The following is a 12,767-nucleotide window of genomic DNA, read 5'->3' as shown; positions in this document are numbered from 1 at the left end:
ATGAAGAACATCTATCCATAAATCCTACTGTAAAGTGACAAGTGTTTGAGGTGGCAGGTGGCTTTCCGTAAAGATTGCATTTTCTTCCTTCCCAGCATATGTACCAGCCACATGGCTGAAGCAAACTATACATATTTCTTAGAATTCCTCCTCCTGGGCCTTTCAGAAGATCCAGAACTGCAACCCCTTCTTTTTGGACTGTTCCTGTCCATGTACCTGGTCGCTGTGCTTGGGAACCTGCTCATCATCCTGGCCGTCAGCTCTGACTCCCACCTCCACACCCCCATGTACTTCTTCCTCTCCAACCTGTCCTTGGCTGACATCTGTTTTGTCTCCACCACGATCCCAAAGATGCTGATGAACATCCAGGCACAGAGAAAAGGCATCTCCTATATAGAATGCCTCACTCAGGTATACTTTTTAAACACCTTTGCTGGAATGGACAATTTGCTTTTGACTGTGATGGCCTATGACCGGTTTTTGGCCATCTGCTACCCACTGAAATACACAGTCATCATGAACCCTCGGTTCTGTGGCATTTTAGTTCTGCTCTGTTGGATCATCACGTCCTGGGTTTGCCTGATCCACATTCTACTGATGAAGCATCTCGTTTTCTCCACAGTCTCCAAGATTGCCCATTTCTTTTGTGACCTGGCTCAGGTTATCAAGGCAGCCAACTCCGGTACCCTTATTAGTACCATCTTTATATATGTGGCTACTGCACTGCTGGGTGTACTGCCTGTCACCGGGATCCTCTACTCTTACTCTCAGATTATCTCTTCGTTACTGAGAATGTCCTCCACTGCAAGCAGGTATAAAGCATTTTCCACCTGTGGGTCTCACCTGTGCGTGGTGTCCTTGTTCTATGGAACAGCACTTGGGGTCTATCTCAGCTCTGCTGTGACCCATTCTTCCCAGGCAAGCATGATCGCCTCTGTGCTGTACACGGTGGTGACCCCCATGCTGAACCCCTTCATCTACAGCCTGAGGAACAAGGATGTGAAGGGGGCCCTGGGCAGACTGCTCAGCAGAGCAGCCTCTTCTCTGATTGACCACTGAACTCAGATGTTACAGAAATTGTGCAAATACTATGACTTTTAAATATACCTTGGTCTCACCATTGCCTAAAACCTTGCTTTTGTGAATTTGTATATTTATTTCTCTTCAATAATTCTCTCCATACTTTCCTTGCAACTCCCTAAACGTTCCTTCTAACCTTGTAACATTTATTATAAATAATCCATACGGTTCCAAGTTCCCATCTTTTGTTACATTCTATATATATATATATCCCCACACATCGACTTAAAGAAGAAACATCATGCCTCCATGGTTTCTGGTTTCATGGTTTCCTCAAAATGTATTACTGGGTTTAAATATTAATATTTGTCATTTTCATTTGATTTTGATTTTGCTCTTGCATTCCCTGGAGGAAAAAAGTTTTCGGCAGAGGTTATTGCATCTGTACTGTAGTCATATATATGAAAATTAAACTCTTTTCCGTTTTCACAGTTGGAGAGAAATCTAACCTGACATGATTTTTCTTGTAGACATTGACAAGAATGATTCATAAAAGAGGAGTAGGATATGGAGAACTTCAAGGAAAGCATGGAGTGGGGGTCAGGCATGAAAGAAAAACTAATCATCGTAGAGCTTCTCAATCTTTGATCTTTACTTCTAGATATCCTCTCTAAAGTGGATGCAGCAGTTGTCACCCCGGATCTACTCGGAACTCCTAAGGGGAGAGTACAGTAAGAGATGGGAGGGACGGGAAAGAAAAATGGGTGCTTGTAGTGTCAAAGAAATATGTGCCTGGATTTGCCTGGTGAAATGCCCCGTGTGCATCATGAGACCCTTGTGTAAATATTTTTTCACTTGTTTCTGCCCAACAACGTGTAACTAATGATACAGAAATGCACTCTCCCTATTTCCTTTTAAAGTGACAATATAGGAACTTTTATTCAGAAATGTGCACATGCAGGGGAGGGCGGAGGGGGTGAAGGGAGGGCAGGGATATGGGGAAAAATGAGAACCAAGATTGGTCATGTAAAGGTACAAGACCGCAATGATGAATGTACCTGTACTGTATACTTAAAAAGTACCAATAAACTCAATAAAAATAAATTTAAATGAATTATATTGAATGCATAACTTAGATGCTGCTATAAAGGAAATCTTCATTCATTGCTTCATGACATGATGGCTATTTTCATCCTTGTGATTGTCTTCCTTGTCTCTACCATCATTCTTTGGAGATTTTGAATAAATAGTTTACTCACAGCCACAGTATCCTATCATGGGTTGGATGTCTATGAGAAACAAGACTTGTGCAAGGAAAGGAAAACTTCAGCTGAGATTTTGGGTGCCCTGTAATAATCAAATACAAATGTTTCACAGTCCTCTGAGCTGAAACTGCGCACAACCATCACCCATCGCACTGTCCAAATGTCTTCATGCTGAGAAGCAATGTTTCCAACGGTCTTTCCTCCATCCATTACTTTCCGAGTTAGTCTGTGTGTCTACTATGGAATGTTCAAGCTTATCCCACACTCCTCACCTCCCTGAGGACCAGAAAGAGCTCAAGGAAAGCATAGAGAATTGATTTGGATGGTGTCAAATATGGGCTTCCTGATTCAGATGAACATGAAGGGGGAAATACAGACATCTCCAGATGTCAAGCAAACATGAAAAGAATTGACTGCTTATGCCATGTCACAGAACTTTTAAATGTCAGTGCACACAGCTGATACCGTATTGGCCCATATTCCAATCTTGGAAATGTCTGAAATTCACTCTTAGACATTTCCAGAAATTTTTCATTTTCCCAACTGAAATTTGCACCTGTAGGAAGCACACTAAATACCACCCCTCAAACACTCATGGCTCTGTAATAAAACATTATATGAAGTTAAAGATAACAAATTTCAGAAAAAAATGAACAATAAAACCAAGGATGAAAGATTTAGGATTTTCAGATAAGTTTTGGACTTTCTTTATTAACACATTTTGTAAATCACACTCAAAATAGATGGCAAAGTTCCTTGGATTAGATTTTCCAGTGGTGGAGCCTCTTCATGGTGCTACTGATGTCCTTGTTCCTCAGGCTGTAGATGAAGGGATTCAGCATTGGGGTGACCACAGTGTACATCAGTGAGGCCACCATGCCCTTTCTGGGAGAATATGATGCAATTGAACCAAGATACGTTCCAATGCCTGTTCCATAAAATAAGCAAACAACTGACAGGTGAGAACCACAGGTAGAAAAGGCTTTGTACCTCCCCCCAGATAAGGGGGTTTTTAGAAGGGCAGAAACAATTTTATAGTAGGAGAAAATGATCCCTGACATGGGAAAGAAACCAAAGAGGATTCCAACCACATATGTGACTATGTTTTTGATTAAGGAACCAGAACATGAAAGGTCAAGGATTTGAGGAGGGTCACAAAAGAAACTAGCAACTTGCACTTCTTTGAAACAGGTAAATTGTAAGATAGTTAAATTGTGTACCTGGGAATCCACAAGGCTAACAAAGACTGACAGCAAAAGTAATAATTTACAGCGGCGAGGGTTCATGATTACTGCATAGTGCAGGGGGTGGCAGATGGCCACAAACCGGTCATAGGCCATCACTGTCAGAAGTATGTTGTCCGTACATGCAAAAAGGATAAAAAGCGACATCTGTGTGAGGCAGGCCCCATAGGAGATGACCCTGCTTTGAGTTGAGATGCCCACAATCATCCTCGGGACTGTAGAGGAAGTGAAACCGATGTCAGCCAAGGACAGGTTGGAGAGGAAGAAGTACATGGGGGTGTGGAGGTGGGAGTCAGAGCTGACGGCCAGGATGATGAGCAGGTTCCCGAGCACTGCAACCAGGTACATGGACAGGAACAGTCCGAAGAGGACGGGCTGCAGGTCTGGGTCCTCTGAGAAGGTCATGAGATGGAACTCTAAGACATGTGTGAGATTATGTCTTTCCATGTTGCTTGAGAACGTTTCAATAAATTTCATAGAAAAAAATGAAACAAAAATATCACCAAAGCTCTACACATATTCTGCGTTCAAATATTCATAAACAAAGAATTCCTAGCAGGGATCCGCAACATTCCATGATATGCTCTTTCATGATAAACCACATCTAGGACTCCGTGTTGGGTGGTTTGTGTGCCACCTCCTCTGTACACTTTTACTTTACTGATGCTCTCTTTCATGGTGTGAGCAGATCAAGGATATAGAGTTCTGAAGTCCTTGATCACAGTAAAATGTGGAAACTTTTTTCCAAAATGTATATGGTTAGTTAAGCCATCCCTCTTTAAGAAAATAGGATCCCATTGGAAGAAAATTGAAAAGCATTCAAATATTTTATATTTTGTACTCTTAAAATGCTACAATATTCCTTAATTAGGGTGTCTACAAATACTATAAAGTCTAGTATTTTATTATCTGAAAATTAAAAGTAATTCTCTGCAATCAGAACGGTTTGCTTTGAGCCATTGTGTTAAAAAATAATGATTATTCAGGTTTTTTGTTTTTTCTAATTCCTTCTTGTAAGAATGCAAGGCCTTACTGAGTCTTTGGGAAGAAATGATGTATACATTTTTTTAGGTATAAATTATGCAATATGAAACTTTCATCCTTGTCTTTGTTTGCACTCAGATTCATATATTGTTCCTTCAGATACATGCATATAATCTTTGGACATAATTACCACAGATGTAGACTAGGGTGTGTGCTGTACAGCAAAATAATAAATGATAAGAAGTGCTTTTGCCTTTTGAAATTTTATACAGGTGTATATAGTCATACAATATCAGTAAATTATGTGCTATATGAGACATCTCTTCCTTGACTCTGTAGTCTACCATAGCTTGATAAAACGCTTTGCTGCTGTTCTGATCATAAACCCTCTGGTAGCAAGTTGACCACTTTGGAAATAAAAGAAACTCCCAATTGGTTGAGTTCCAGCTTTCCGAATTCTAATGAGCAGATTTTCACATCAGTCTGTCCTGAAACAGGAGTTGCATTTTTCATTTTTCAGCTATGCCATGGAAAATGGGACCCAAATTTTCCTCAGGCCATTCTGTGATTTTCATTGGGAAAAATATCACAAATAGGATATGAAACAGTGTACGCACACTTTAAAACTCATAATCAATAGGACAAGTTATGTGAAATCTTAACATACATGCAAATAATGTATTTCCCCTCGAGTGTAAAATGGGGATAATAATTATCTACCTTATGTCGGTGGTGTAAGAAAATATTTGAAAATCCCTTAATTTGCATCACTGTTCATTCTATGTTAGGAATATATTTATCTGGAGACAATTGTCATATCTCCAGATACTTTAGGCTTAGCCTAATATATTAATTAGAATATTTATATTTCAAAATTTTGAGTCATTTTCTTAAACACCAGTTAAGTACCACAGTCTGAGAATATCTGCTGGCATTTAAAATTTCCTATGCATACTATCTACAGATATTAACATAAGTATTTAATAATATTTACACCATCAATAATATTCTTTAGATCTCTGAACGATTACCTAAAAATTTGAGTACTTGCTGTCATTTCCCCTGGTCTCATGTCTATGAATTTTCTTGTCAGTATTTCCAGCTCAAGACTGATTGATGAATCCACAAGCAATTTCCTTAAAAATTTACCGAAAAGAAATCTAAAATGCATCTTAGTGTGTAGTAGAACATCTACTGCCCCCCAAGTAGTGTAGATAGTATCCACAATGAGTGGTTTTAGGTCTTCTTCAATCCTTATCAGAGGTAGGTGAGGGAGGGAGAGGGATGACTCATTTGCATTGTAAATTAATTATAATGATAATATTTTCAAAATTCTTTTGCTTCTTTCCCATTTACTCTTGTTAAAATGGTTGTATAATGCATTGCAGTGATATTTTTCTGCTTTTGAAGAAATAATGTGTGTAAAATTTCATGTCTTGCAAAATAGGAGACTCATTTTTACCTATATCCTCTTATTCATCAGATTAACCTGCAAAATATTACTGCCATCTTTTCAGTAATGATCTGTTTATGATACGACACAAAGAAATTTCATCATCACACAAGCAATAGCATTTCAATTTTGCTTCAGATGTGGAGCCTGTGGCCAAGGAGTAGCACTTTAGAAGTAAGTATGTTAGTCCTGTGTCATTGACCTGTTACCAAGGGCAGAATATATGTGAATCTCTCTTCCTATCTGTGCTCATAATGCTTGAGGAAAAGAAGGAAAATGGCTTTCATTCACATGTGTGACAACTAGGGAGCCTTATAGCTTAACTATTTAGCAATTGTGAGATTTTTTTAGTCTCTATTGCATTAATCTCTGTTGTGACCTTTATAATTTCCTCCCTTGTAAGAGCTTTAGGCTTGATTTGTGTTTCTTTTTTCTACATTTTGCCTTTTTTTCTTTCTTGGTACATTTTACGTATACAATGTGGTTAGATTTATCATTGGGATCTTGTACCTTTTCATGATATATTTTGACTCTTATTTTTTCCCCGTTCCCCTACCCTCCCATCAACTCGTCCACCTTTCCCTATTTACACAGACTTTGTTTCCATTTTTTAACTTTTCTCTTATTTTTTCTTTACCCTACTCAGCTTTCCCCCTACCACTCCCACTTCCCCTACACCTTTAGTCGTTTTTACTATTACACAAAAGTGTAAATAAGAATCAAATTGATTCGATCTTCTTTTCCTAGAAATTTAAGATTCAGTATTAGGTTGTTTATTTGAGCTTGCTTTGTTTTCCTGATGTGAAAGTTCATGGCTATAAATTTTCCTTATAGGACTGCATTCATTGCTTCCCATAAGTCAGCTTTTGTTTTTAAAATAAAGATGTACACCATTAACCAAATAGGAAGATTTTTAAGTATAGTAAACTGCATTCAAATGGAGCCTGAAGTGGTATGAAGATTTTTAATCCTCCTAAGGTTCAGGCACGCAGTCATCTGCTCGCTTCTCTTTGTGCTTTTAAAACAATATGAATATATCTGTGGTGTTTTGTTTTTAAATTACCCATAGAGGCAAAATTTAGAATATTACAGTGTCCATGCACTCTGACAACAAACAAAATATATGTTGTCTTGTCTTTACATTTGTGAAAGGAATGGAGCTTGTGACTCAGGGAAGGGTGCATTCAATGCTGAACACCGGTTTTAATTTTTGATGTCTCCTTTGTGAAAAACAAGCTATAGGTCTGGAAAATCAGCTGTAAAGAAAAGTACATCATTCCTCTCCACACGTATGCATATAGATGCACAAAAACAAACAAAGTGACATGTAACAGAAATAGAAAATGAGTGACTACAGGACACAGGAGATAAATAGTAAAAATTACACTTCTCGTTGATAGCGATGATAGCTAAATTTTAATTGGCTCCATTTTTATACACATTAACCCTAAATCCAGCACTCCTTATCTGCATAATCCTCAGTGCAGTTGCTTCAAGTAAAAATTAACCCTACTGAAAAAGTTCTGTCAGAGATATTTAAAACCGTCCCTACATCCTGGAAATAATGAGCGGAAAAGACTAAAAAATAAGTCGATAGATCCTATCTGATACACTGAAAAAAATTTTAGTTTCCAATACACTGAGAGACTTTTGCAAAGGTTTAGATTTGATAATCATAGGCGCTTTAGAGGCACATTTGCAACTCTGTCAGAGAAATGAAATCAAGACATGGCTTTTCCATATTGCAGTTGTTTGGAAATAAGGGCAAGCAAAGCATGGAGATGAATGTGAAAAGTTCAAAAATGCCTTGCAGTGGTGGCAGGGGAGAAATCTGTGCTCCCTCAAGGAAGCATTATCTCAGATCTTTGCCTGTCATCCACATCTGTCTTTGGTGAATGTGGCTGGAGCCATCACTGGTCTGCTCTGTGAACTTTTAGAAAACCCTGACATGAAGGGCACAGTGAGCGTGGGACCTCCCTTGAAGTAACAGAAAATCAATTGTCTGCTTGTGCTAAGAGACAACCTCACAGAACATCCTATGTTTGTAATCAGACAAACCACCTCCACCTAGTCATTATTTTACATAGCAACCTAATGCACCTTCTATGAAAGTGACAGCTTCTTCTATTTTTTACCAGCAACGATAATGTAGGCAAATATAACTCCAGGAAGACGGAGAACAAGAAATAAAAAAAGACACATAGAAGAAATGGCTCAGTGACTGGGAATTTCACTGGGAATTTGTACCTGGAAGATAGGAAGTACTGAAATCCAGTTCATGACGGTGTGGTTACTGCCTTTCTCTATATCCGATCATTGCCCTTATAATCCTTCTAGAGCACTTAGGAGACACTGCAGCAGGGAGTGTTTTCTGCTGTTATGGGTGAGGCATCAATGGAAGAGAAACAGGGAGACTGGAAAGCAAACTTGGAAAAATAATTCTGTAATTCCCCACTACAACAAAAATCATAAAATTTCCATTCTTTACAATTGCTACTTTTCACATTTGTACCCTCACATCTGCTCACCAAAAATATCATGCTGCTCCTCAGGATAAGGAAATAATACCTTTAAGCATCCTTCTTATAACAGTGCGGTCGCTTTGCACTTACTGGGAGATGCCGTTTCTCTGCTGGGTTATAGTGAAAGAGATCAGGTCCACAGAGCCCCTTATGTCTGCTGCACAGGGAAGGTTCAGTCTGTCCTCAGCATTGAAATTAATACAAAGACATGTAGAAGCTTCATCATACAGAGAACAATAGAGTCTCGGACACTGGAATGGAGCTGGAAACAGGTCTGGAATCACTAAAGGGCTGGAGGCTAATTATTGCCTATGCTGTGACCTTGGGTCTCAGTGCACAAAACTCATAATTAGTCATGTTGGTCCATTCTATCAGTCTCTAAGGACTTCCCATGAAATGGAAGAAGGTGACAAAAGAAATATTAACATCCACAAGAGATTTTGGATTCTTCACCTACTCAAATAAGAGTATCTTGTATTGTTTTCTTTAAATGTACCAACGAACTTAATGGGGAAAAAAGGAAAAGAAAGTATCATTTCCTAATCACTTCTGTCATTTATATGCACTTTTTACATGGTTATTTGTCTTTACTTCATTTTGGAAGAGAAACCCACTAACAAAATTACATTCTTAACCATAATCAGTATACACTGTAATATTGTTGTAAGTCACTCAGTATCATATACCTTCAAGAACTTTTCTTTCTTCAATTTGAAAATTTATGTTCAACTTTGAAATTCATTCTCCATTCTCACAGCATTACACTGGAAATTTTAAGCCATGAAATCATCATACTAACATAACCAAAATGCTAGATGTTGTGACATTTACTGTTCTGCTGTAGTCTCCCCACAGTACTTACATTTACTTTGTTCCTCAGGCTGTGAAGGGATTCAACACACGGGTGAACCAAGTACACATCACTGTGGCTGTCACACTGTTTCTGGTAAAATTTAATAAACCTGAGTCAATATAGTCTTTCACACTTGTTCCATAAAATAAGCAAGCAACTGACTGACATTCAGCACTCAAAAGTAGAGAAGATACGGCTTTTAGGTAGCAGATGATGATTTTCAGATGATAAAACAACTTTAATATAAGAAAATAAACCATAAGTTTGGCTGACAAAAGAATATGGCACCATCAGAATTTCGCGATGGTACAGGGAAAGTTGTCCAAATGGAGAAGATTAAGGAGGAGGGCAGGGTACATAAGAGATTGACAATCCTTGAAGTAGGCAAGTCTGAGTACAGTAAAGTTGTACATGTCAGCTCAAAAAGATAAGGAAAAATAAAAATCAAGTCTGTGACTTCACAAAGACGGTGGTTTAAGATGGCTGAGTAACTCATTGGGTTGTGGAGGGCCACAAACTCATCATAGGCCACCACGGTCAGGACCATAACTTCTATACATTCAAAGTTGAGAAAAAGATGCTTGTGTGAAGCAGTCCATTGAGGGGATGGCTGTGCTCTGAGTTTGGGGGTCCACAATTGTCTAAGAACCATGGGGGAGTTGAAATAGACTGAGTCATTTTTGACTGCTGTTCATCTATTGACCTTGCATGGTGTTTTCATTTCATCTTGGTTTTTAGGTTTACTGGTTTCATGCTTATATCTAAAATATTCTTGAATATTTTCTGGAGTGGTGGTTGCACAATCATGTATCTCTTGAGCCAATCTTTTACATGAAATGGCCTCACTGCTATGTTGAAGGAAAGCTTTGTTGGATATGTTAATCCGGGTTGAAAATTATTTGCTCTCAGAGGTTGAAATACTTCACTCCAAACTCTTCTGGCCTTTAAGGTTTTTGTTGAGAAGTCTTGCTGTATTTGTAAACGTTTTACCTTTATCTGTAGTATTTTTTTGTTTTACTCTGGTTTTAAAGTTTTGGTTTTGTTCTTTTTCTTTGTTCCCTGGTAATTCAATAAGCATGTCTTGGTGAGATTCATTTTTCAGTATAGTTGTTTGGTGTTTTGGATGCCTCACTTAAGAGAATGGTGAACTCTTTCTGTAAACATATTAGTACCTCCATATGAAGTATCATCTAGCTTTTCTGTAACTCCAATTAAATTTATTCTTTCCCTTTTGAAATTTATTTTACTGGTCCATTTTATGTATACTTTATGATCACATTCAGCTTTGGGAAAATTTATCTATCATGATATACCTTAGTTCTGCTTTCCCTCCTTTTCTGCTTGCCTCCCCTCCATACACCACACTTCCCTTTTTACAAAAGATTTGTTTACATTTTCTTCCTTCTGTTCTCACATTTTCTCTTTTCCTTCTTTCCTTTCCCCCACCTTCCTACTTCCCCTTAACCCTTGAACCTTTGCTTCCTATTTCATATTATCTATTATACATCTTGGCACTTCAGTTTCTCATACCTGAGAAGCAATGTGGTATTTACACATGTGTGTCCTCCTTATTTCACTTAAGATTATGACCTCAATATGCATTCATTTAACTATAAATGCCTCTACTTTATCATTCTTTATGGCTGAGTAGTACTCTAATTTATTGAGCAAAAAATGCATCTTCTTTATCCAGTCCAAGATTTAGGTATTACAAACTCTGTGGCTATATACATGGGTGGGCATATATTCCTATGATATAATGCTTTTCATTCTTTTGGGATGATACCCAGCAGGAGGATGGCTGGGTCAAATAGAACTTCTAATTCTAGCTTTTGAAGAATCTCCACAATGATTTCCAAAGTGATTGCATTCATGTGCACTACCACTAAGAGTGGAGATGAGGTCCTTTTTCCCAACAGCCCTGGCAACTTTTGTTATTGGTTCATTTCATGATAGCAGCCATTCTTTCCGCGGTGAGGTGGAATCTTAGTACTTTTTTCAGTTGCGTCTCTTTAATAACCAGTGATGTTGAATATTTTTAATATGGTCATTTACTATTTCTACTTCTCTGTCTGAGAAATGTCTGTTCATTTAAGATGGCAATTTTTGGACTGGGTCTTTAATTTTGGTGTGGTCCAACTCTTTAAAGTTCTTTAAAAATTCTCTTTACTAGACCTTTGTCTGAAAAACAGGTGGTATATTACCCCCATATTTCTATTAACTCTGTTGGTGTTTTTTCTAATTGTGCAGAAAAATTTTAATCAGCTGAGATTTCAGTTGTAGGTTACATTTTCTACTTCCCCTAGACTGAGGGTTTGTTCATATAAAGTCTTTTCCTATTCCAGTGTCTTCAACAGTTCTATTCTATTTTCTAGTAGGCTTAGAGTTTCTGTTTTAATATTTGTGGAGGCCAGTCATGGGCCATTGGCATTTGACATTTGAAAGATAACTTCTTCCTCTACAAATTAAGGCACTGACACAATGTGTGATCAGAATGTTCCAGATTAACATTTGTTAACAGTTGTTCCTTTTCAAGGACACTGATTGTTAAACTTGTTTGTTCTTTGACGCTGTGATGGGAGGAACTCAAAGAGATAGCCAAAGATCTGACATTAGCTGTAGGAGTCAGGTGCTTCCTGTTGATAGCCAAAGATCTGACATTAGCTGTAGGAGTCAGGTGCTTCCTGTTGATAGCCAAAGATCTGACATTAGCTGTAGGAGTCAGGTGCTTCCTGTTGAGAGCCAACGATATGATGTTAGCTGTAGGAGTCAGGTGCTCCCTGTTGATAGCCAAACAGCTGATGTTCGCTGTAGGAGTCAGGTGCTTCCTGTTAATGTGCCTTTAAAGGGAGCTGTTTCTGTGAAATAAATCAGACATCTCTTGGTCTCCACTCCGGTTTCAGTGTTCTTTCCTTTCTCAATCCTCTCTCCCCATCTCAGGCTGGTTCATGTTGTGATGGCTGGGGTGCCACAAGTGGCGCCCGAGCAGGGACCCGAGTATCAAGGGATCCAGTGAAGGACACCACGGAGAAGAACGAGGCCTCAATGAAAAGGTAAGGAGCACTGAATTTTCTTGTAAATATTAAAAATGGGAGTCGGCAATAGTTGCATGCTTTTTGTACATATGCTTAGAGATTTACTGCGTGTCCATGGTTCTCGAGTTGGGCAGCAACAGCTGTGTAATTTTTTTAGAATTTGTTGAAATGGTTTGTCCCTGGTTCCCTGAAGGAGGCACTGTAAACTTAGATACTTGTAGTAAGGTAGGAAAATGATTATAAGATTATTATGCTGCACATGGTCCCAGTAAGGTACCTGTGGATGCTTTCAGCTTATGGACTCTTACTAGAAATAGTCTGGATCCACGACCTGAAAGTGAAAAGGATGGGTTCAACTAACCCTAGAGGAACCCTAGTGCATTGCACTTAA

The 12,767-nt window shown here is 38.5% G+C and overlaps 4 protein-coding genes across 6 annotated transcripts in view; 3 read left to right on the top strand and 1 right to left on the bottom strand.

Annotated features, from left to right (window-relative positions):
* The first annotated feature begins 351 nt into the window (after positions 1 to 351).
* Positions 352 to 2,460, top strand: LOC117284440 (olfactory receptor 867-like). The gene is made up of 2 exons (XM_033759440.1): positions 352 to 951; positions 2,398 to 2,460. Exons 1-2 carry the CDS (start codon positions 352 to 354, stop codon positions 2,458 to 2,460), a joined length of 663 nt encoding a protein of 220 aa, XP_033615331.1.
* Positions 2,461 to 2,922: 462 nt separating this feature from the next.
* On the bottom strand, positions 2,923 to 4,123 carry LOC104860584 (olfactory receptor 7E24). The gene has a single exon (XM_010621827.2). It carries the CDS (start codon positions 4,004 to 4,006, stop codon positions 3,047 to 3,049), a length of 960 nt encoding a protein of 319 aa, XP_010620129.2. The 5' UTR covers positions 4,007 to 4,123; the 3' UTR covers positions 2,923 to 3,046.
* Positions 4,124 to 6,076: 1,953 nt separating this feature from the next.
* LOC104860580 (olfactory receptor 7D4) overlaps positions 6,077 to 12,767 on the top strand; it is a 152,991-nt gene continuing 146,300 nt past the window's right edge. For 2 of the 3 annotated variants that reach the window (XM_033759829.1, XM_033759828.1), the window contains exons 1-2: positions 6,077 to 6,140; positions 12,282 to 12,394. In XM_033759829.1, coding sequence (XP_033615720.1) covers positions 6,105 to 6,140; positions 12,282 to 12,394 — 149 coding nt within the window. In that variant the 5' untranslated portion in view covers positions 6,077 to 6,104. Of the gene's footprint in view, positions 6,141 to 12,067; positions 12,163 to 12,281; positions 12,395 to 12,767 lie in introns of those variants that run through there. The other variant, XM_033759830.1, reaches the window with a different exon arrangement.
* Positions 12,339 to 12,767, top strand: part of LOC104876923 (olfactory receptor 7D4) — an 86,728-nt gene continuing 86,299 nt past the window's right edge. The window contains exon 1 of the mRNA XM_033759836.1: positions 12,339 to 12,394. The gene's annotated coding sequence lies outside the window, so the exon portion shown is untranslated. The remainder of the gene's footprint in view (positions 12,395 to 12,767) is intronic.

Source organism: Fukomys damarensis, unplaced genomic scaffold (genome assembly GCF_012274545.1).
Source record: "Fukomys damarensis isolate Sample0158 unplaced genomic scaffold, DMR_v1.0_HiC HiC_scaffold_37, whole genome shotgun sequence".
NCBI lineage: Eukaryota > Metazoa > Chordata > Mammalia > Rodentia > Bathyergidae > Fukomys > Fukomys damarensis.
This window is presented reverse-complemented; position numbering and strand designations above follow the sequence as displayed.